Source organism: Acanthaster planci, linkage group LG12 (genome assembly GCF_054643075.1).
Source record: "Acanthaster planci isolate LZ-2023a linkage group LG12, COTS_SCS, whole genome shotgun sequence".
Lineage (NCBI taxonomy): Eukaryota > Metazoa > Echinodermata > Asteroidea > Valvatida > Acanthasteridae > Acanthaster > Acanthaster planci.
The window spans coordinates 197,300-218,982 of NC_141788.1; the positions used below are offsets into that span (position 1 = coordinate 197,300).

Below are 21,683 nucleotides of genomic sequence, written 5' to 3' on the forward strand. Positions count from 1 at the left end.
TGGATACTCTGCACTTTTTATTACTAGACTTGGGAATCTACACATGTAAGCGCACCAAGAAAGGAGAGATGTTGTCTCAGGCAATACAGCAGGCTGGCTTTGTTTGTCATTTCCATTACATTCTAGACTTCAAAGGAAAAGGAGGGAAAAAATCTAGGAAGAAAACCTTAGAACCAAAAAATGTCTTCCTCACCCATATTTTTACAAGACAAACCATGACACGTTTTACCTTGCTTTCTCTTTCCCGATATCTTTCTGACATCCACATCCCTTCATGTTGATACTGATGGCTGTCGATCCCATGACAGATACAAACAATACCCTTGTGTCTGTAGGATATCGTTGATTGACAGCAACAGCCAGAGTATGACCACTGCTAGCATGGCGAGTGAGGTAAGCTCCATGATGCCGCACAGGTTCAGCTGATGCCGAGAGATTGGACAGAGAATGGGAGAGGGATGACCACTGGGCAGTGAAGCGAGGTTGGCTGGAAATCATAGCAAAAATATAACCTTCAAATGACAAAACTATTCACTTTCTTTCAGTAAATAAAAAGTCGATGACTCAGAGAAAAGGGAAAGGTAAAATCCATCACACCATCTCAAGGATACTATGTTTCAGTGTACATTACTGAAAAAAGCCCCTCTTCACCCATCCAATGTCAAATGCTTTAGCATTTTCTACCTATTCATCCTTGAAAATGCAGGCAAAATTGCTTTGAGCTTATAATGATTAACAATATTAGTGACATATACATTAAGACTGTATCCAAAACGGGCTTCCAGAACTATGGCTAGGTCTACTGTCTGCGCGTCTCTCCAATGGAGCATGTATTTCCATTGGAGCGAAGACCTTGATCTAGCTCTAGACAACAGCTTTGGATGCACCCTGATACATCTCATCTAAGACCAAAACAAAAACATCATTCTTAATGCAGGACTCACCTGACTGTGTATAAATGAAATGGTTCCAACCAATGAAGAAATACAGATGATATCTGGACATTGGAATGTTGGTTGAATACAAACGAACATACACAGCACAATCCAAGAACCTGGTACATGTGCAATCAAAGTCACAAAGAAATATAATTGCAAATTCTGTACTGCTTGAAAATTGCTTCATGTGTACAATTTGAAAATTAAGAATGTACATGTACTCTACATCATGGCAGAAAATAAAACAGGAGATAATTTAAAGTACTTTGCATTTAGATTTCAATTCATAATTTAGGTGAGGTTTTTAGACGCAGTACAATTATTGATTTCATTAACCAGATATTAAATTGAAAAGCAAATGACTACCTGCACATACTTTGTCTTTACCTGTTTATTATGCAAACACTGTTAAATGATACGATCTCAATTGCTTACGGAATCTCTGAAGAACACAGCATGTACAGCAGTCTCTTTACATTCTGCGCTTGGCAGTACAGCACCCTCACAGTCCACACATGACCAGGTTCCTTTCAGAATGTGCTGCTTGGTAGAATACAACGTCATTGATTGGTCAATTTCCCACAAGAAGAGCTGCCTATGGCCAATCACGACCAAGATACAAGTGGCATCACTTGAAATGAAGACAAGAGGTGCTGGTGAACCTGTTGGTAATTGAAGACAACTTGTCAAACAATTTTGCAAGCTCTGGATATCACTTCACCTGATAGATGTAATAATTTTTAAATGTAAAAAATTATCTGATTTTCATTGCCTTGAGACTGAGTGAAATAATAGGGTTGAACACAAAACCTGAAAACAGCTTTGCACACCAGATTGGGCAGTATGGTTAAAGACTTGTCACATAACTTTTAACAAAATAATCAGCCAGTCTTTGATATGCCATGGTAAAACAGTTTGTTAAAAAGCTTTGAACAGTAGAAAGACAAATTTAAATTGGTTTTTTGCCCATGTTCTGAAACTTTACTTACTAAGCTCAGGCATACTACCAGTTTTCATCTTTTAGCATACATGTATCAGGAATTTTTTTTACCAATTTCTGGACTGAAATTCAATCTAACTACATGTAGTTGTCTCACGTCTTGTTTTATCGGCATCCTTGCTATGAGATGAGCTTGGTTTAAGGGATGCAACTTGATCAATTCCTGGAACCGTTTTCAGTGTGTCTGTGTCCTTGTTGTAAATGAGCAGGCTACCACTCTCAAGGAGGCAGACCAGGTATGCACCTACATAGAAACAAACAGAGTTACATGTAAATTACACTCCAAAAAAAGCAGCATTCTTCTGAAGCACAAACAAGGGATCAAGACCCTGACCTCCCACTTGATAGTAAAAAAGCGTCTCCCAACTATGACTATTTCTTTTTCTTTTCCTATCTTTGGAAATCTGACAATTTTAAAGAGAAGGGGGAACACTGTTCAACCGAGGACTAAGTTGAGGAGTGATCTGTATTAGTATTGATGCAGGGATTATCTATACACTAGGTACATGACAATCCCCATTGCAATAAGAAGCTTTCTAAGCTTGTTATGAGCCATTTCCAATTTCTAGAATTGGCAGTATTTCCAGTGGAAAGAAATCCTTTGTATGCCTCCTGTATACCTCAGTTCATAGCAGGCCGTAGTAGTAGGCTGTATGGATCCCGTTCCTAAACTTGTATTAAAATGAAGTTTTGGTACGTACAGCATTAACCCTAACAGTCCCAAATCCTGCAATTTCAATATGAGTTTACATACACCCCAGGGTTAGGGTTCACGTAGTTTGAATTTAAGAAATATTGAGCAAACTGCAAAAAATTCTTCCCTCTTTATTAACTTTGTTATTTATCAACAGTCCTTGTTATTTAGTGTGAATATTGGGCATATTTCAACTGAAAAGGTTACTCCACACAGCCTATTGCAACATGGAGTTACTTCTTTTGTACAAGTAAATACACTAACACAGTAAAACTGCAAGGTGTATAATGTTACCGTTAGATGACACATTAGATGCAACAAGATGGCTTAGATGAGCCTGGAGCTTTGCAATCTTCTTCTTGGTGCCACCTTTTCCATTCAGACATAACACCTTAATCCGATGAGAATCCACCAACAGCAAATCATGTGACTGAAAAGAAGATTTAAGTCAATGAACCAACAAAAGTTAAAAATACATGTACATGTATACAGTACAATACATAAATATATTATTAACCATAACAGTCCCAAATCCTCCAATTTTAATACGATTTTACATACACCCTTGGGGGTTAGGGTTAAAGCATTAAAGTGGAATAACATGGAAGATGAGAGCAGAAATTTGTAAGCCAGCATTTAGCTCTTGGAATTTACTGGCTCCCCTTTATGACCAAATGAAATTGCAAATCTCTTTCTCCCTCTAAAGCTTCCATAGGCAAATACCAAAATAGGGGAAATTATCATTCTAACGGTTATTATCATTTCCATTCAATTCACTCAAAAATAAAGCAGACTGATGAGTTTTAAAACATGGTAAGGAAAAAGAATGACACTTTCAGGAAACCATTATATTTTTGTTTTATCAATCATGGTAAGTTGTGAAATAAGAAAGTTGTGAATTAAGTTGTGAATTAAGAGACCAGGCGACTAGACCGTCACGGACATTAGAAATGTCCTTTAAGGTCACATTCAGCAGTGAAAATATCAAGCAATTCACTCAGAAGACACTTGCCATTTTTCTGACCAGTCTCGTAGCTTTCATGCATAGGGTGTTAAGCAATGTCCTTAATTATATATAACAGGTTTTTTTGCCCTTACCCAACGTATATTAATAAGCACTGTATGCTCAGTGCTTGTCCGAGAGCTTGCGAGTCAAATGAAGCAGCGGGTACAGCGAACTATTTTCAAGATGTATTTTTTTTTTTTGCGTTGGGGAGATGTTAATTATATATAACAGGTTTTTTGCCTTACCCAACATATATTAATAAGCACTGTATGCTCAGTGCTTGTCCGAGAGCTTGCGAAAAAAAAAACCTCACAAGCTTACTCGGGTGGGACTCGAACCCACGACCTCCTGCTTACTAGCGCAGATGTCTTAACCACTCGACCACCGAGCTTGCCGGGGTCGGCTGGCTGGTCCGAGTCAAATGAAGCAGCGGGTACCGTGAACTATTTTCAAGATGTATTTTTTGCGTTGGGGAGATGTTAATTATTTATAACGGGTTTGCCCTTACCCAACGTATATTAATAAGCACTGTATGCTCAGTGCTTGTCCGAGAGCTTGCCAAAAAAAACCTCATTTAATGTCCTTAAAGGTTACATTCAGCAGTGAAAATATCAAGCAATTCACTTACAAGACATTTTCCATTTTTCTGACCAGTCTCGTAGCTTTCATGCAAAGCAAAGGATGTCAAGCAAAGTCTAGAAGTTCTTTCCAAGTCTGGTCCGTTTTTACAGCAGGCAATAAAATATCAATGAAAGAATATACCGACACTGCTTGACACCCTGTGCACAAACCTTATCTGCTTACGAGCCTGGACTAGGCTCATTCCAAGTGTTTTCTACGTTGCATAAATCTCTCAATATTTTCCTTGCTAAATTTGTCTTTTAGGTCATGCACATGCTCTCAAATGGCTAATACTAGAAAGAAAAAGTCAGTGGCGTCCATGTATATGGAACTCTTTTCGGCAAAACAAGGGATCTGTCAACCATACAGTCTCAGACACGGACGTTAGCCTAGTAATACTAGTTTTAGACCTCGGCCTTGCCAAAATTGCAGTTACATAATACATGTGTAGGCCTAGGCCTACCTCTTTGCCAAGCCACGCTAGCCGAGGCCAAGGTTGCTTGGACTTTATGTCCGGTGCATGGATGACATTTAAATCAAGACGCATTGTGCTTGTCTCTGGTAGCGCTGGACTTGACGCCAGATGCTACATCATAACAGAGCCTATCGTCGAGTCAGGCATATCGGGTGACCGTTGACTTGGCTTCGGCGAACCATGGAGGAAGGAATGGGCGAACAGACCGTACACTGTAGGCCTACTCCGTAGTCAGCAGGTCAGGCAACTTGAATGACATAATGTTACTTTGATTGACGTATTTACTGTCACCACAAAGCAAACATTTGGCAAGATGGTCGTATGCTGCATGCTTTGTTGCAAATGGTCCATTAAATTCATTCTTTCAATGACAAAAGAAAATGTTAACATCAGAAAGGCAGAACATGCAGAATGTTTGTTGTGGTTCAATGTCATTGTCAAACACTACAGAACGCACGAACGCGGCCGGGCCCTGCATGCTAGACGGTCGCAAACGCGAATGCCTAACGGATCTTTTTTGATTCACTCATCCTCGATCTCAGCATGATCATTTCTGGTCGAAGACCGCTATAACTCCGCATACAACATGTCACTTAATATCTGTTCAACAGATCCGAAGAAAAACGTCGGATGATTGAGGGCGCTAATAGCGGCTCATCGCATCTGAGGGTAAAAACGATCATTTCGATTGGCCCTGCGCAAAGGGATTATACTATACCAACGAGAACACCCAAATTTCCCGTTGTGGGATAATAAAGGGATTATACATTGCATTTTGTACAACTACAAAATTAAAATTTCTAAATACAGACAAAATGGAAAGGGAAATAAATTTCCTCCAACCAATGGAAATCCAAAACGGAGTTTGAAGACATTGTTCTTTTTCCTCCAGGAGTTTATTTTAAAAAATCCTCAGGTTTCTGGGCCTGCCCAGTAAACTCAAAATGTTTGAATAAACTCCTTTTACACATCACTAGAGACAGGTTTTGAGTCATTTTAAAATTCCAATTAATTCCTGATGGGGGTAACAATATTTGCAACACAACAAAACAACAATTTGCATACTTTAAATACTGCAACTATAGGCACAATTTTATTGGAAAAAATGTTAAAGTATTAGTCTTTATAAATAAAAATATAGTTTATGGCAATAAGTGTATATGGAAAATGGACTTATGAGTTTAACATTGAAAATGTTGAAAATCAAAGTAAATACTTGAAAACAGTGATAAGTAGGTTCAGATAAAGACCACACAAACTCATTTGTATAGAAACACTTGCAAAAGAATGAAAAATACAGCCTTTGAATTAATGAATTATTTACAAGAGCATTTTGAGTTATATCACAAAGGTTCAAGGTAAATTGTTAACCTCATGAAGTGCCAAACAGATTGATATCTTGAAATTAACCAGTTAGCTGTTATGCAAAATTTAACTTTTAAGTACAAAAAAATGCAGGTTATTATTATTATTATTATTTATTCCGCCATTCAGAACAGATACTGGTAGGGCAATATTCAACAAACGTGAAAATCAATGGACTAAACAAAAGAACATTACAAATAACAGGGACAACCCACTCCAAGTTGGCCAGGAATGACAAAAGTATACTTAAACACTAAGACCCGAAAGCTTGTCAATCCAAACTTGAAGTGGAACACTAAAAAAACAATTAAATTGAAAAACATATAAAAGGATATAGATAAAATACACAACTGCAATAAATAAATCAGTCAATCACAGTAAGCATGAGATGGTAAACCCCAAAAGAGAGTCACAATAAACAAATTGAAACCTATAATTTAATATGCTGGAACAAGAAATTAATACATACAAAATTAACCCCCCCCCCTCCAGCACATCCAAATTTTAAAAAATAATTACATTGGAAATAAATAAATAAAATAAATTTAAAAGAAATTAGATGTAAAAGCTTAGAACACCACGGCACAAAGTATGGTGGGGCAGACAGGGATAAAACAGAACTTTTTATCTGAGTCATGTGGTCATGCATGTATTTCTTTCATGCTGTCCCAATTCAAGCTACAACGCTTTGGCAAAATAATAGATTATATGGCTTACTGAACATCGAGACAGAACAACCAATTTGAAACATTTAGTCTGTGTTTATCAACTTATTCCCAGTACTATCAAGCAGAATTTCTGGTTATTGTGGAGGATATCTCTTTGCCCTCTGAAATCTCTGGCCACTGACATCGAAAACTTGAACGATGCCATCTCTGCCTGACCAGATGTCCTCCTTGTACTTCTCAAACAAGAAATGTGAAACCTTGATAGAATCACCTACAGGTATCAAGTGAGAAATGGAAAATTACCTTCCATTTGCACTTTGCTAGCACAATTCAAACCTTATGTAAGTTCATCCTTGTTGTGTTACATTTATGAAAGTCAAATCAAAGAATTATTATCTTAGGATTTCAATGCAGGAAAATAGTAAGAATTTTTATTAATTAATAAAACCACCCCATTTGCAGTTGAAAATGACCAGAATCTTACTTTGAATGAACCCCTCAACCCCTGAACAAACACCTTCCAAAGTCCTCCAATACTTTCTCCCCTTTATCCCTGCACCCCAATATGCACATATCATTGGTACTTACCAATGGGTACAGTCGTATAGTCTGATGTATTATAGGTCCAAGGAATCTCAATCGTATTCAAGCACAGTTCATTAAATCTAGTCTGGTTCCACAACTGATGTGCATGCTCAAATTCAAATGCAAATAGGCTCCACCTTCGATGGTAGTAGCTATTGAAATCCAACAAAATATTTTTGAAATTAACATTAATCTAAAAGTTTTAACATTTGATTTTGTGGCTGCCTTCCAATTTTGGAGTTATGTTTGGTGATCCTGGTTGCTGATCAAGGCTGCATATATCCTGGTACAAAATCCTTTCGCGTTTTTGTGACCCCTTTGCAACCCCTTCCTCCACTAATTGTATGATTTCTTTGAATGTAGTTGTGGCTCCTATTGCTTCATTAAATTTCACAACGTGCAAAAAGCTTAGAAATATGAATTGAAAAGTAATCCTTTTCCATGACATATTTAGTGAAATCAATTTACATGTATATTTCAATGATTACAATGACTGACTTACGACTTCATGAGTCCAGCCCACTGCTTGTTAGCATAATCATTGATTTCTGCATGAGGTCCCCAAATTGTGATTTGATTCCGTGCATTGTACTCCAACCATTTCTGCTCCTGAAAATGATTAATAATAATCAATTTCATCAAAACTGATAGAGAACAAATATTTATTTGCATCCTGGTATCTCATAAAACAATCAGGTTTCAACTGGCTGCATACTGGCTGCATTGTCTCTTTATATTCACACCATAATCAGTGTTCTCCACAGCCTAAAATTATAGCAGGGCGGCACATAATGCGAGTGCGAAGCCATTGTGGCATGGGGTCTGGGGCCCACTGAAAGGCCCAGGGAAATTTTGGATTCTAGATGCTCTGTGGTGCAATCTGAGTTATTTCCTGGGCACTTTCTTTTGACTCCATGAATCAAATTTGCTCGTGTTAAAATGAAAGTAAGATTGTTATTGGGAGGTCATCAAAAGTTGATTTTTTTCTGGGGCATTTTCTTGTTTCACTGATCGGAACTCACCATCGAGCCAATGGTTCAGGATACATGTACAGCGTACGTACGTGAGCGCAACACGAGTGAATAATGTACAGTCACTACCCTAATCCCAGATTTCAAAAATAACTCCTTGATCAGGTTCCAGAGACAAAATCCTATAATTCCGGTGAATTATAGTCAGTGAGCCACCTTATGTGCTAGAAAAACTACAAAATTACTTTCAAAATGTAAGCTTTTAATCTGGACTTAAGGGATCGTTAGAAGTGACAACACTTTTTCTAGTTCTGAGTTGGTTTAACTGGTTCTGAATAGCGACAATTTTTTTCTAGTATAAAAATTCAGCCGGAGCCATTGTGGCAAGCTGATTTTCTAATTGAGAATTTCTCGATTTGGAGAAAATTTGTTCATGGATAACAATTTCAGCAAATTAAAAAGTGAAACTTGTGTAAATTTTGACTCAAGTTTTCAGCTGTAGTGCGAGCAATCAGCGACTATCCCCCGTGCTTCACAGTACTGTTGACAAACCCATTACATCACATACATACACATGTACATCTCTGTTGTGCCCATGCAGTTAAGTTCGCAACGTACGTGGGAACATTGTGGGTACATTTACGGTGTATGTAATCCACAACTAGGAAAAGTATACATTTAGTTTTTGGCCAATTTACAAAAAATGGGAAACTCCAAAAGTCATATTGATTAAACAAACTTTAGACGCGAACATTAATAGGACTGTTAAGTAAGAAAAAAGTATTTGGAATCACACGTACAGAATGAATTATCACACGGTATTTTGGGTTGATTTTTGGGCTCTCATTATTTCTGACAAACTATTCAAAATGTCCAAGTTCAAGATGGAAATCTAGCTGGCAAACCTTTTTTTTTTCTAAATGGTTTCTGAAACAAAAGTTCTGTAGAAGAAGCTTACATTTTTGACCTTTGAAATTGTAGAAAACAGAAGAGGTAGTTTTAGAAGCAGTAGTTTTAGAAGCAAAGGAAAAGAAGTTTTATTTCAAGCCGTCTGGATTTTGGAAAAATCTGGAACTGCATGTAGGAAAGTGGCTGTATTTTCCGAGGAAAAAACGAGGTACTCGAGGTATTGGTTCTTGACGCTACAAAATGAAAATGCTATGACTGGGAGATTGAAACCAGTCCAATTTTGTGCTTTCGTACTACTGCGTCTGGCTTTGATCACAAACAGTGCGAAGTGCTTTTCTGTTTTGCTGAATAATGATGGCAAACTCATCATATTCCTTCCATAAAGTGCGTAAACTTCTTTGCATTTAGATAAACTGTGAAGATTGTGGAGAGTAGAGAAAATCCAACTGAAATAGCAGGGTGTTGAGAATTTTGGCAGGGCAGCAAAACTTTAGCGGGGCGGTCTAAACTTTTGGCAGCCAGCCCATCCTGCTAAAACCCCTCATGGAGAACACTGCATAATGTATGCAATTACCCATAACATAATATACTCCTACATACTCAAGTGAATAGTTTTTATATTCATCCACAAATATTCAACAAAACTAATTCAAGTACAGCTGAGACATGGCCTTGAACTTCAATGTAAGCTACAACTCGCAGAAGTTACAAGACTAATCAAATATCAGTCACAGTAAAAACACTAACCTTAATGGATGTGCCTAAGGCCTTGGCTGACTGAATCCAGTTGCCTAGTAACCAATGAGAATCTGTTGCTAAGAGAGTATCCATGTCCAGCAAAATATCGAGAAACTTCTCCAGACAAAGACTGGTAATGGAACAAGCAAAGATAACAAATGAATATTAAACAGGTTGTGTTCATCACTGACATAAGTAATGATAAACATATCAGTCTTCCAAGGAGCTTGTAACTGTTGTGCCTTTTTAATGTTTGTGTTACACTCAAACTCACTTCCTCCTACTTGCTAGTATAGACAACTTAACCACTGCACTATCACATTTCTTTTGTTTAGCTATCTGGAATAAGTCTGATACTGCAGTGGATACCACAGCGACTGTTATTGGAAATTCAATACTGACAGTGCTCCTTGAATTACATCAAGTAAATAAGTCAACAATTTTTATCTTCCTATGAAATTTATCCCAGCTTACCTGGCTAATGTTTTCTTATTCATGTGGATAAAAGTTAGGAATTCTGCATAGGTTACCATGGCGATATCCTGCAATACTTGCCGACCAATATCCACAAGGTCATATCTGAGAAGAAATTCATGATGAATATTAAAAACTGGTGTGATAAAATGTGGATGAAAAGTTTGATTTAAAGGTTCCCTCTCAACCCTTACCTTAAGTGGCCCTGGCTCAAATCCTTTGTGGTACATTAAGTGAATTGGGCTTTTCAGTCTCTATTCCACAGTGTGGATCTTCTGCAGAAAGTATCAAGTATTGTGTACTGAATACCCATCAATGTGTTTAAATCCACTAGGAGCAGAAAAGGCCACTTACACAAACTCAGAAGAGTACAATACTTTATTCTCTCCCCATCCCAGTGGGCACACGACGCGTGAAAGACGTCTTTTTGTGGTCGTTATGTGGTCGTGTGTCGTAAAGTGGTCGTGACAAAAAAACGACGTCTTAAAGACGTCTTTTATCCTCGGTTAGAAAAATTGCTCCAGCAACCATGACCACAAAAAAACATGACGTCTTTAAGACGTCGTTTTGCAGTCGTTATCGAATCATCGGTACCACACATACAGTGAAAGGAGAAAACGACGTCTTAACGACGTCTTTTTTTCTCTCTGTTTGAATTGTTTTCTTCAACAAGCAATACATGAAACACACGACGTCTTTACGACGTCATTTTACAGTCGTTATCAAATCGTCAACATACAACAGAAAAAGGTTTAGATAACTTTATGAAGATTTTGCACGGTGACTTTTGGTTTGTCTCGGATTTTGCCGGTTCTCACTCGGTTTCACCGCGGAAGGTCCGACAGAGCAATGGCATACCGTGTATTGCGAAATCCCGCCTGCGGCCGCAGGTGACTGTTCTGTTTGACTGTTCTCATCTATTCGTCAAGAGGGATGTGTGGGATAGCAATAGTGCGAATGTCCAGTTTACAGGGAAATTTTAACACTAGAGGAATTGCGAGTGTGGTTAAGTACACCTGCTTGTGATTTATTATTATTTGCAGTGGAACTGACCCTCAACCCCCCTCGTCTGATTTAAAATAACATGACATTAAAATACCCCTACATTTAGAATGGATGAGGCTATTTTCTTTCATTGCCTGCTTGCTCGCAAGCAACGACTGGCTTCGAGCGTGTGCACCGCCCTACTATAGTGGCTCTGGCTTAGTCTTAGCTGGTTCCAGCCTTACGAGGAGACTCTGAGCATGCCGACTGGAACCAGCGATGGCAAAGACTGAGGTCATGTCCAAAAGTCAAAACGGGCTTCCAGAACTACGGTTAGGTCTATTGACTTTGGCGTCTACACGTATTTCAAATGGAATAAAGATCTTCAGGTCAGGGAACCAGACTACTTCATAATTTTGTCCGTGCTTTGAATTAAGAGAGCTCGAGTACATGTACATGTACAAGTATCGCTGCAAGCTGCTTGTCCGTTTCAAGAAGAGTAAGACAGGTTAGGCCCTTCCTTAAAAGGTAAGTGCTTATAAACTGTAATTCTGTTACGTATGGGCATTGTTGGTGAAGCAGAGGTCAGGCTTAAACGCAATAATTTTAATCCTCAACAGTCAACCGGGCCGGGTTGGCCACGGTTGTTTCCTACCTCCATGGGTGGACCACAGACAGTGTTTATTCGTAGTCGTACATGTACGTAGACTCGCAGTCGTAGTGCAGTAAGGAGCATCTGGGCTTGCCACAGTGCCCATACTTCAGCGTCATCAAATATGGCAAATACTAACAGTGTCAATAAGTCTAATTTACCCTTTTAAGATTAAATGTTATACCATTGTATTGGTGAGACTAAACTGTGAAAATGTAATGGCAGTACATGTATGTGATGCAATGTACAATATTGGCCACTCGATGTAGACATGTTTGAGACAGTTGGCGGCAGAAAAATTCTTTTTCATTCTGAATCACAATGAACATGCGCACTTCAGCACAGACGTGGTGTAAACAATGGTAGAGGACCGGTTTATTTACTGCCACCAAAGTCCTTATAGTTTTTACAAAAATAAATTGTCTTATTTGTTTAACATTTGCAGGAAGTGTTGCATCACGCGGCACAACAGTGTCTGCAGTAAGACAACGAATAGTGAAGTACTTAAAGCTTAGTATTCCTACCAGAGACAAACCAAGAGCCCTGAGTAATTCAGCAGGCATGCCCACCGGATAACTGTGCGACCAGTCTAGTACATCAGATGGCCTGTTTCCTGGCTGTTTCATATATTTCGGTGATATTTAACTAATGAGCATAAAGCCTATTTTTGTATTGGGTCTTATTTGAAACTTTAAACCTTTTGTTGTTCAAGTAAAATATGTACATTGTTTCTTCAGGTTTATTTCCTCAGGTTGAAGCAATGAAGGCTGTTTAAAGTACGGTTATAACAAAATTACACGTCTGATCGGTTTTTTTGGGGGGGGGCATGGGTAAAATTGTTTGCAGGATTAAAACACGTACAATAATTTAAATTGTAACTGACTAGATCATCCTGTTCCAGGATAGTCTGTTTTCTAAAAATTTGACAAACCACTGCATGAGACAAAATTTTGTCCAAAAAGTGTTCAATATTTCCATTTTTTAAAATTCTAAGCCAACTCGATTTGAATTGTCTTATTAGTACAAGCATACATCTTTTCATCAACTTATGTCTGTTTTTCTACCTCTCATAAATGCCATTACATGTACATCTAAAACGTATTTTACTAAGTCTTGCCTGGTTGGAAATGTTTTGTTCTGCCAAATATTCAGTTACATGGCTTATACTACATGTACATGTACTGTGTGCTTAATGTTTCCCATTCTTGCCTTGTCCGTAAAAGTAAAACCTTTTAACTGCTTTTATCCAGGAAGTGTAAACACAAGTGTACCTTGTTTCATCGTCACTTTGATCGTGCTGGGTGCAATTGTAATGGTCCGTCCAAAGCCATTGAATTTACCAGAAATATTATTGGTACATAATATTTGTGTAGACCACCAATTTCAGCAAAGTGTGCTAACAGGTTATTATAATATGAAGAATCAGAGTTAAATAAAGAATATTGTTTAGTTGTAAACAGTCGTTTCAGTCAAAATTTATTTTATAGCCAGGCAGCGTGTTAAGGCATGTGAACTTCTTTTTATCATAAAAAAGTTTTAAAAAATGACTCGTTCAATGCAGATGTCTTTTTTCCTTGATATTTGATGGATAAAAGACGTCTTAATGCTGACGTCTTTTACTGCTCAATATGCTGACGTCTTTTATTAGTCGCAATGTTGACGTCTTTTATTAGTCGCAATGTTGACGTCTTTTATCAGTCTCAATGTTGACGTCTTTTATTAGTCTCGATATTGACGTCTTTTATTAGTCTCGATGTTGACGTCTTTTGTTAGTCGCGATGTTGACGTCTTTTACTCGTCATAACGCTGACGTCTTTTTCTAGTCGGACCACTGACGTCGTTTACTTGTCAGGATGCTGACGTCTTTTGGCTTTGCATATACGACTCAAAAAAGACATTAATAAGACGTCAATATTAGACGTCTTTAAGACGTCATAACGACGTCTCGTGCCCACTGGGATACAGTCAAATCATGAAACAGTCTTTGCAAACAGAGGCACTTATATGTAAGATGGCTCTTTCTCACAAATTTTCATCATAAGTTCACCCTCCACCACCTCCACTTAAAACTCCACCTGCAGTATTTTGGAGGAACCGCAACCAAGAACCAAGAAAGGATTCCAGACCTCTCAATCAGTTATTAAATACCTGTAGAGTAGACTGGTACCAAGATCTGTGGCTGCATTTATCATGAGTGGCCATGCCTCAGCAACTTCCTTCCAATCATACCACACCTAAGACCAAAAACAGACACCCACTTAACACCTCGTTCCATGTCAAGAGGAATTCAAACTCCCATTTCCAATTTGCTTTTTCATTGTCAGTGCCATTTATGCCAGTCAGCCATGCTTAGCAAGGATCAACCAAAATGCCAAATGGTGTGAGTTGGAGGCTGCAACAGATGCATTCATTTTGTTTTCCGAGAATATCTCAGTAATTCTTGGAGCACAGGGTAGGTAATGTTTGGCAGTACTAACACAGGCATTACACTCACTATGGAGAAACAATAGTTAGATGTAAAACAAGGAACTTACATCTGGATCAATGGTCAGTGATGGTCGCATCACTAAGGCATTACGATTATGTTCTTTAGTGTTTTCCATGGAGTTGTAGATGGTATCTTTAAGAATCCTCCAAGCTCTTTGTGTTTGCTGAGTAAACTTCCCATAACGTCTCACAGCATAAGAGTCGATCCTATCAAAAGTTAAATAAAACAACAGTTCCACAATTTCATTGGAAAAAACTACTTGCTTTGATGGCTTCAATTCACACTCAATTCGGTCAATAAAAAATTAGCTGTTCTTCGACCATCCTCCTGAGGTCAAAGCTCTGTGTTTACTAGCCCACGTCTACATTGCATTGCGACTAACATCCAGAGCATGAAGACAGCTAAAATGCCCTTCAAAAGTGCCTTGTATCCCGAATTCCATAAATGCTGTGTCGAAATTATTAAAGTATGCCCGCAAACAATGTATTTTGCAGGAATTTCTACAAAACTCCACGCTTTCCATCAGGATTCATTGATGATCCACATACATGTTCATCTAGCACGCATACTAGCACTTGCACGAAATGCATAGTAACCAAGTGCCCCTTACACATGCGCAGAAGAGCCGTGGGCGTGAAGAAGTCGCAGATAAGGCGGTGTCCGAACATTGTTTGCGCATATCCACATATTTTTAATGGAGCAAAGACCTTGAGCTAGCTCTGGACAACATAAATGACAGAATGCGGGCCGTGCTTGGAGGCCATTTCGCGAATGCACAAATGCATACTACCTCAAGAACGTAGGTCATTAATGAATCACAACGGAAAGCATGGAGTTTTGCAGAATTTCCTGCAAAGTACATTGTTTACGGGCATATTTAATAATTTCAACACAGCATTTATGGAATTCAGGAAACAAGGCAATTGTGAACGACATTTTGAGCTGTCTTTGTCAGGTAAAAATGAAACAAAAAACTGTTGAAAAAAATTTTGCATAGTAGGAGGACTTTCATACCCTGGATGCTAGTTGCAATGCAATGTAGACGTCGTCCAACCTAGGCTATATGTTTACTTGCTTTTACACACAAAACTAAACTACTAAGTTTTCTTTGAGTAAGCAGAACAAGTACACGTACTTCCATAATGAAGTTAAGAGAAATCTCACCATGCTGTCACATTAACAGGCTGAGTGCGCCAGGTTAAGTCATTCATGAAGCCGTACATCACATCGTTTTGCTCAATGCCTTCTGGAGTGAGACCGGTACCCACCATGGTGGAGCCAGGGAACATCCTGCTGGCAAATACTGCCTGGAATTAAACAAAACAAAATAAAGCAGGCTTGAGAAGCAGGAAAGATGACAAAGCAAGTCAGTCCAATTAACAGAATGACTACTACTGAATATTCTGATCCACAGTGAAGCACTGTGAACTTTTTGGGTCAATGTAAAGAAGAGAAAATATGAGAAAATATGAGTAGCAATATTTCGATATATTTTTCAATAATGATGTTCTCAAAGTTTCAATATTTTTCATATTTCTCGAAAATCTGATTTTTTTATATATCAATATTACCAAATAACTAACACTATTATTGATATCAATATTATCAATATCAAACCCATATCGATAATATCGATATATCGACGCTGCTTAAACTTTACATCACCAAAATTCCTTACCTTATTGACATAATCCAGCCGACCGTATAGTCCATGATTTCCTCCAAAATTGTGCAGCATACACCAGATAAATGGCTGACCATAGAACGAGTTGGTTCGGTCAAACACTGGTAAAATGTCAGATGCTAGATCCAAAATAATCAGGCGACCCTTGAGATAGCAGGATAAAAATAGAATGTGTATCACACCAAAAAATCTTACTATTATTTATTCAACTTCAACAGAAACAAAACATCACAGTATCGAGAATCAGAAAGTACCAAATAGGCAAAACAATGCAGGCAAAAAAAATATACACATGAACACAATGCCTGTAGACATAATTTGAGAATTTCAAAATTACGTCAAACAAAATTTGTCGGTCCACTACTAACGAGCATATTCCAACTTTTTTCAATGTCTTCCTGAGACTTTTCAACCAACCAAAGGTACTGCTGTCAGATGAGCTTTTATTTGTTCCTTGAACCAGAAACCATTTGAGGTAAACAGCCAGCCTTGCATCAGCCAAATGCCCTTTGGATCAGCTGAAATGATGGTCTCATAAACTCCTCGACTTGCACTGGCAAGGTATCCAAGATCACTGGACAAATTGAAGAACAGAGAGAGACAAAATATGAATTGAATGAAACATGAACTCAATTTAGCCACATCTAATTAGTGCATCAAAATGATCCCTTACATGAAAGCATCGATGATTTGATAGTTCCTCACTAGAAGTATTTCTAGAAGCAAACTCGTTGAGAGACTGCAATCAAAGGGCTGAAGAGATCAACTGATCGAGCTCTCGTGTAATATTACAAAGGTCAAAGGTTCAAATCCCACTTCTATCAATAATCTTATACATTTTAATCAATCAAACAATTTAGTTCTGGTATCAAAATGAAAAGGGTTTGAACAATGAAAATAAATTTCAGGTTTACTTTGAAACAGGGTTCATCTCATTGAACAGGTCTGCATTGTAGACATGATCAGTGCCATTAAACTCTGCCATCATCTGGAAAGAAAATAACATTGGAAACTCATTTCCAATTGTTATATGACAATACCTACATGTACTTTTATTCACTAGCATTGATAGATGTACAGCTTCAAGTATTTTGATATTACTTACTGTTTCAATAAAAGTTTTGCCAATCCTCTTGAAGAGAGGGTCAGAAGGCACCAAGAACTTAGTACTGGACATTCAAAGAGAAATAACAAAAACTATTCAACAAAAGCAATGCATTCTTTTCTTTAAGTAATCTGTAGAAATGTTTGAAACAAAATGAGCATGTCTACATTTGGATCAAACTGTAGTCTTGTCTTGAACTTACCAGCAATACTGACGATCCTTGCTGAATTTCCCCCAAATGCTACCATTGATGATATTGGCTTTGGGAAACAACCTGTGCATAAAAATGACAACAAAATAAACATCTGAGAACTGAAAAGAACTTTCACCCTTACCTACAGTACGAAGCCCTTGAAAACTCAAGAAGGAGTTCTAAAGATGTTATTAGAATGGGGAAAAAACATGTACTGCCAAGCCACAATTACATGGGGTTTCATGCCATCGGTTTCCTATACATGAATGGAAGATATGTATGCATTAAAGAAAGTTCCTTACAGAAAACAGCAGAAATTGTTGGTTCAGAGACTCTGCAACTACATTAGGAAATGATACCACTGATCAGGCATATAATGTGCTAAAGATGGTTGAATGAGACAAACTCACACAGCAGCTGTCAATCGCAAAGAAACAACAAACCTAATGGTGGCATCAGGGACATGTCCAGCAAATGCCGGCAGGACAGGTGTCATACCCAGATCTCTCATTCTCTTCAAGATCTGATGCTGTAATTTGAGCTGATTAGCATGCCAGGATGGTGTTAGAGGTCCACCCCAGCCATGGATGTTACCAATACGTGTCCTGAAAGCCAGCACAAAACAAGAGAATAAAGACCTACAGGTTAGTTCATTCAGCAAAGGTCATTTTTGTTATAAGAAACGAACAAGTTTCCCAGCCTGTTCCTTAACGAAATGGTTGATTTGGTAAACAATCCCAACATGGTCATACCAAGGCCTTGCCAGTCAGTTCCCTGTAATGATCAGGGTGGTCACTGGAGATGTACAGTGGAGTATTCTAATACCTTCTAGTCAGAGATATTACTTGAAGAAGATATTAGGAGTATGATGTCATATTTATTGTTTTTATCTCAAGCGAGTAACTGTACTTGTAGAATCAGCTTAAAACAAGCAACTTACCATGCCAAGAAAGCTGGACCTCCAAAGTGTGTATCCAGATCTTTCTGAGTGAAACCCATGTTGAGGTAGACTTTCTGCCAAATAGCTTCCTGGGCATTAAATGCTAGAGGTAAGTTAATTCCATTCATAGCCATCCAATCAATTTCTCTCTCCCATCGCGTCCAGTTCCACCAGGCAAAGGAGTAGCTGACAGTGCACACATTCTGATAATACCGAAATCTGAAAAAGAAAATGATCAACCAAGATGCATCATTTATGGTTATTTACCAATTTAAAATAGTCTTTAATTACACATGTATGAAATTCTTTTCCTGCATTTCTTTTTCACAAGTTCATTTCCAAATTCCACTCAGGGTGGTTGTGACGTGGCTTGACAAAATGAAGGGGAAAGGATAGTAAGATTTCAATATTTACCTGTTTGGACTGGTAATCTTCAGAGCTGGCTTAACCGTAGGCAGAGTGGATGGAATATTCAACTGGTTCCCAGCCCAGGAGATATGACAACCACAGTAATGTTTCAAATAATGATGAAAGCCCCATGCTGCAGCCACGCCCGTAGTACCAGTGATGCTAACCTTATTATCATGAGACTTGATCTACAATCAGAGAATTTGAATCCCAAAAAGATACCTTAGAAGAGACTATGAAACTGAGCTCGTAACAGTTTCAAAATTGTGTAAATTAATTCTGAATGTTCAATATTGCCAATCCATATTACTAAGTTCTAAACAGCTTGCCTTTACCAAACTTACATGTCGATGTACATGTACCGGTACATGTATCGACTGCTATGAACAGTCAATACAAAATACATCGTTTGCCAACAATCAGCAATGAATCATTTAAGTTGTATACAATCATTTATACATCACTCAAAACGTGATAATTTTACCTCAAATGTGTCAAGATTTGGAGGTCCTATGGACGAGTTTACTACCACTGTGAATGCTGCGGCTTGGTCTGGAATAAGTCTCTTTATCAGAGCAGTCACAGCCTTAGCTTGGTCATCAGGACTTGTTTGGGTCTTGATGTTGTTTAATGATTCAAACTCTTCACAGAAAGAAAAGTGATGAAACACAGAATTCAAGCATGTCAAAGTAGTACCGTGTCTGAACTTCTAGTGAAATTAAACTTTTTCAAATACATTTGAATATTTTGTAAACAATGTGCCCCAACGCCAACTAAAATCACGTACACACTGAAAAGTACAGAAAGATGTAGGATTTAACAAAATTGAATAAAACAAAATAAAACAAAACTACCAATGCAACTCTATCTGGTATCATGAAGTTATTTTTCTTTCTTCATTTTCATTAAGGCCTAGGCCTATCTGTATTATCACTTCTAAAAGTTCTGCAGATATTAGAACAAGTAAAACTAGTATTCAACAACTGAATTACATCATTACATTAGGCCTAACTACAAAACCCCCGTTGTCATTAACCCAATCAGTGCGGCCTGAGGATACCCCCAGAACTGTAGGGTCCGACGTCCGCCCCGCTCCGGTTCGTGGGAGCGGGGCGGACGTCGGACCCCACAATGTGGGGGTAGCTCTAGCCTGAGGAATTATCGTGCCTTATTTGATTACTATATCCAAGGCCAGTCACCGGGAACTCTAGCCCCACTAAAGTGGCACGGACTCTCACTCCTGCTCCATCCGTAAGGATGGGCTAGGATGGATCAGGAGTGACAGCCCGTGCCACTCTAATCTGTACGATAATGTAATGATCTACACAAACGAAAGTGAAGATATGGAAGACTTACCAAGTGCATAACAACATGCCACCAGTATTGTAATGATGGACGGTGCAAAACGTAGCAGGGACATGCTGAAACTCTGGGGAAAAAAATCCAACCTACGAACAGTCATGAAAGGTACTCGTTGTCAGCCAGTCTGAAAACTTGACAAATCTGGTCTCGTGGTTTTCCTTGTTTATTAGGAAAAGTTTTGATTAGCGCCCTCTGTTGATGCACATTCTCATTTCCATTGCACTTGTTCACCGAACAATGATTTAGAGCTGCACATTTATTTGAAAATTTCTCAAGGGCACTTGATTCAAACCACTTGGGAATAGATCATAGAGATATTTTGCTGAAAAACTCTCATCAGTACCCCATCTCGATTGTTTTAATTTTAAAAAAATTAGGATTAATAGACCACATTTCACCAAGAACACATTTTAATATAAAACTAGCCAAAATTTAGTTGCCCTCCATGTCAGGCTGATCCCCATGGGCACAAATCCCACGGGGTATAAAATTTCCTACCCTTCCCCCACGCACACTTTTTGACCAGGATATAAGCTACATGTATTAAATTACCCCCCCCCCACACACACACACACAACCACACCCTACACACACCCACGTAACTTTTACATGGTGAGAAAAATCAAGGCACATTGTAAAAAATATTTTGGACTTCCAAACAACCAAAATTTATTCAATAACACTCAAGAAGGGAGAACAGTTTTTAAAAAAGCTTTAAATACATTACATACACGTTATCATAAACATTACCTGACTGTCAGCCCCCCTCCCCTTTCAAATTTCTATGGCAGGCATGTACTAATTCGGTCGCATGTGAAACGATATTTTCAAAATGCTTTGAGTCCCATTTCAACATGAATCACTCTCCTGGACTGAAATTTTGACCAAATGTCCCTTGTATGAAACACTTCAATTTGCGACAGTTCTTACACATTAAAAATTTCTCCTTTTGGAGCAATTTCCAAAAATCAGTTTCGTAAAATCCTTGTGGAGACCTATTCACCTTTAGAAATTCCTTGTGGAGACCTATACACCTTTAGAAATTCCTTGTGGAGACCTATTCAACCCATTCTTCTGGGTCTCCACAAGGCACCATATTTTGGCACGGGAGAACAAAGCCATGTCTCCACAAGGATCCGGATACAAATTTCAGAATACATGTTATCCCAAAGCCCCACATCCCCGGCATAAATTTACACCACACACCTATCCCTTGCCCTATCCTGTCTAAGTTATGTTCCCTCCAATGTAGTGGAGTTTTGGGAATCAGCAGGACTTCATGAAGACTAACTCTCTTCCTAAACCTCTTCCACTGGGGAGAGGTTCAGACTACAGCTCATAATTTGGTGTTCTCACATCACAGCTAATAAGATAATACTATACAGGAAAAAGATGTCCAGGAGATCAGAAAGACACAAATCAT

General features: G+C 38.4%; 2 protein-coding genes across 2 annotated transcripts in view; both read right to left on the reverse strand.

Annotated features, from left to right (window-relative positions):
- Window positions 1–5,239, reverse strand: part of LOC110985791 (uncharacterized) — a 45,302-nt gene extending 40,063 nt beyond the window's left edge. The window contains exons 1-6 of the mRNA XM_087144278.1: window positions 4,723–5,239; window positions 2,927–3,062; window positions 2,036–2,182; window positions 1,374–1,600; window positions 945–1,054; window positions 230–487 (exon numbers count right to left, since the gene is read on the reverse strand). Of these exons, the coding sequence (XP_087000404.1) occupies window positions 230–487; window positions 945–1,054; window positions 1,374–1,600; window positions 2,036–2,182; window positions 2,927–3,062; window positions 4,723–4,806 (962 nt within the window). The 5' untranslated portion in view covers window positions 4,807–5,239. The remainder of the gene's footprint in view (window positions 1–229; window positions 488–944; window positions 1,055–1,373; window positions 1,601–2,035; window positions 2,183–2,926; window positions 3,063–4,722) is intronic.
- Window positions 5,240–5,805: 566 nt separating this feature from the next.
- LOC110985834 (alpha-N-acetylglucosaminidase-like) lies at window positions 5,806–20,436 on the reverse strand. The gene is made up of 18 exons (XM_022247213.2): window positions 20,255–20,436; window positions 19,383–19,540; window positions 18,905–19,086; window positions 18,491–18,709; window positions 17,994–18,155; window positions 17,560–17,631; window positions 17,358–17,421; window positions 17,167–17,240; window positions 16,670–16,826; window positions 16,247–16,396; window positions 15,733–15,875; window positions 14,615–14,774; window positions 14,229–14,314; window positions 10,445–10,549; window positions 9,980–10,100; window positions 7,855–7,961; window positions 7,356–7,504; window positions 5,806–7,038 (listed from the first exon to the last, which is right to left on the reverse strand). The coding sequence occupies exons 1-18, from the start codon at window positions 20,358–20,360 to the stop codon at window positions 6,902–6,904; spliced, it is 2,352 nt and encodes a 783-aa protein (XP_022102905.2). The 5' UTR covers window positions 20,361–20,436; the 3' UTR covers window positions 5,806–6,901.
- Window positions 20,437–21,683: the final 1,247 nt, after the last annotated feature.

What these genes read in the sequence shown, in the direction of transcription:
- LOC110985834 (XM_022247213.2), bottom strand. Translation starts at nt 20,360, where the DNA reads ATGACTGTTCGTAGGTTGGATTTTTTTCCCCAGAGTTTCAGCATGTCC. An exon ending in GGTCCAGCTTTCTTGGCATG is followed by an intron (nt 18,156 to 18,490) that starts GTAAGTTGCTTG and finishes GCTGGCTTTCAG; the next exon opens with GACACGTATTGGTAACATCC. An exon ending in TGGGCTGGACTCATGAAGTC is followed by an intron (nt 7,505 to 7,854) that starts GTAAGTCAGTCA and finishes GGATTTCAATAG; the next exon opens with CTACTACCATCGAAGGTGGA.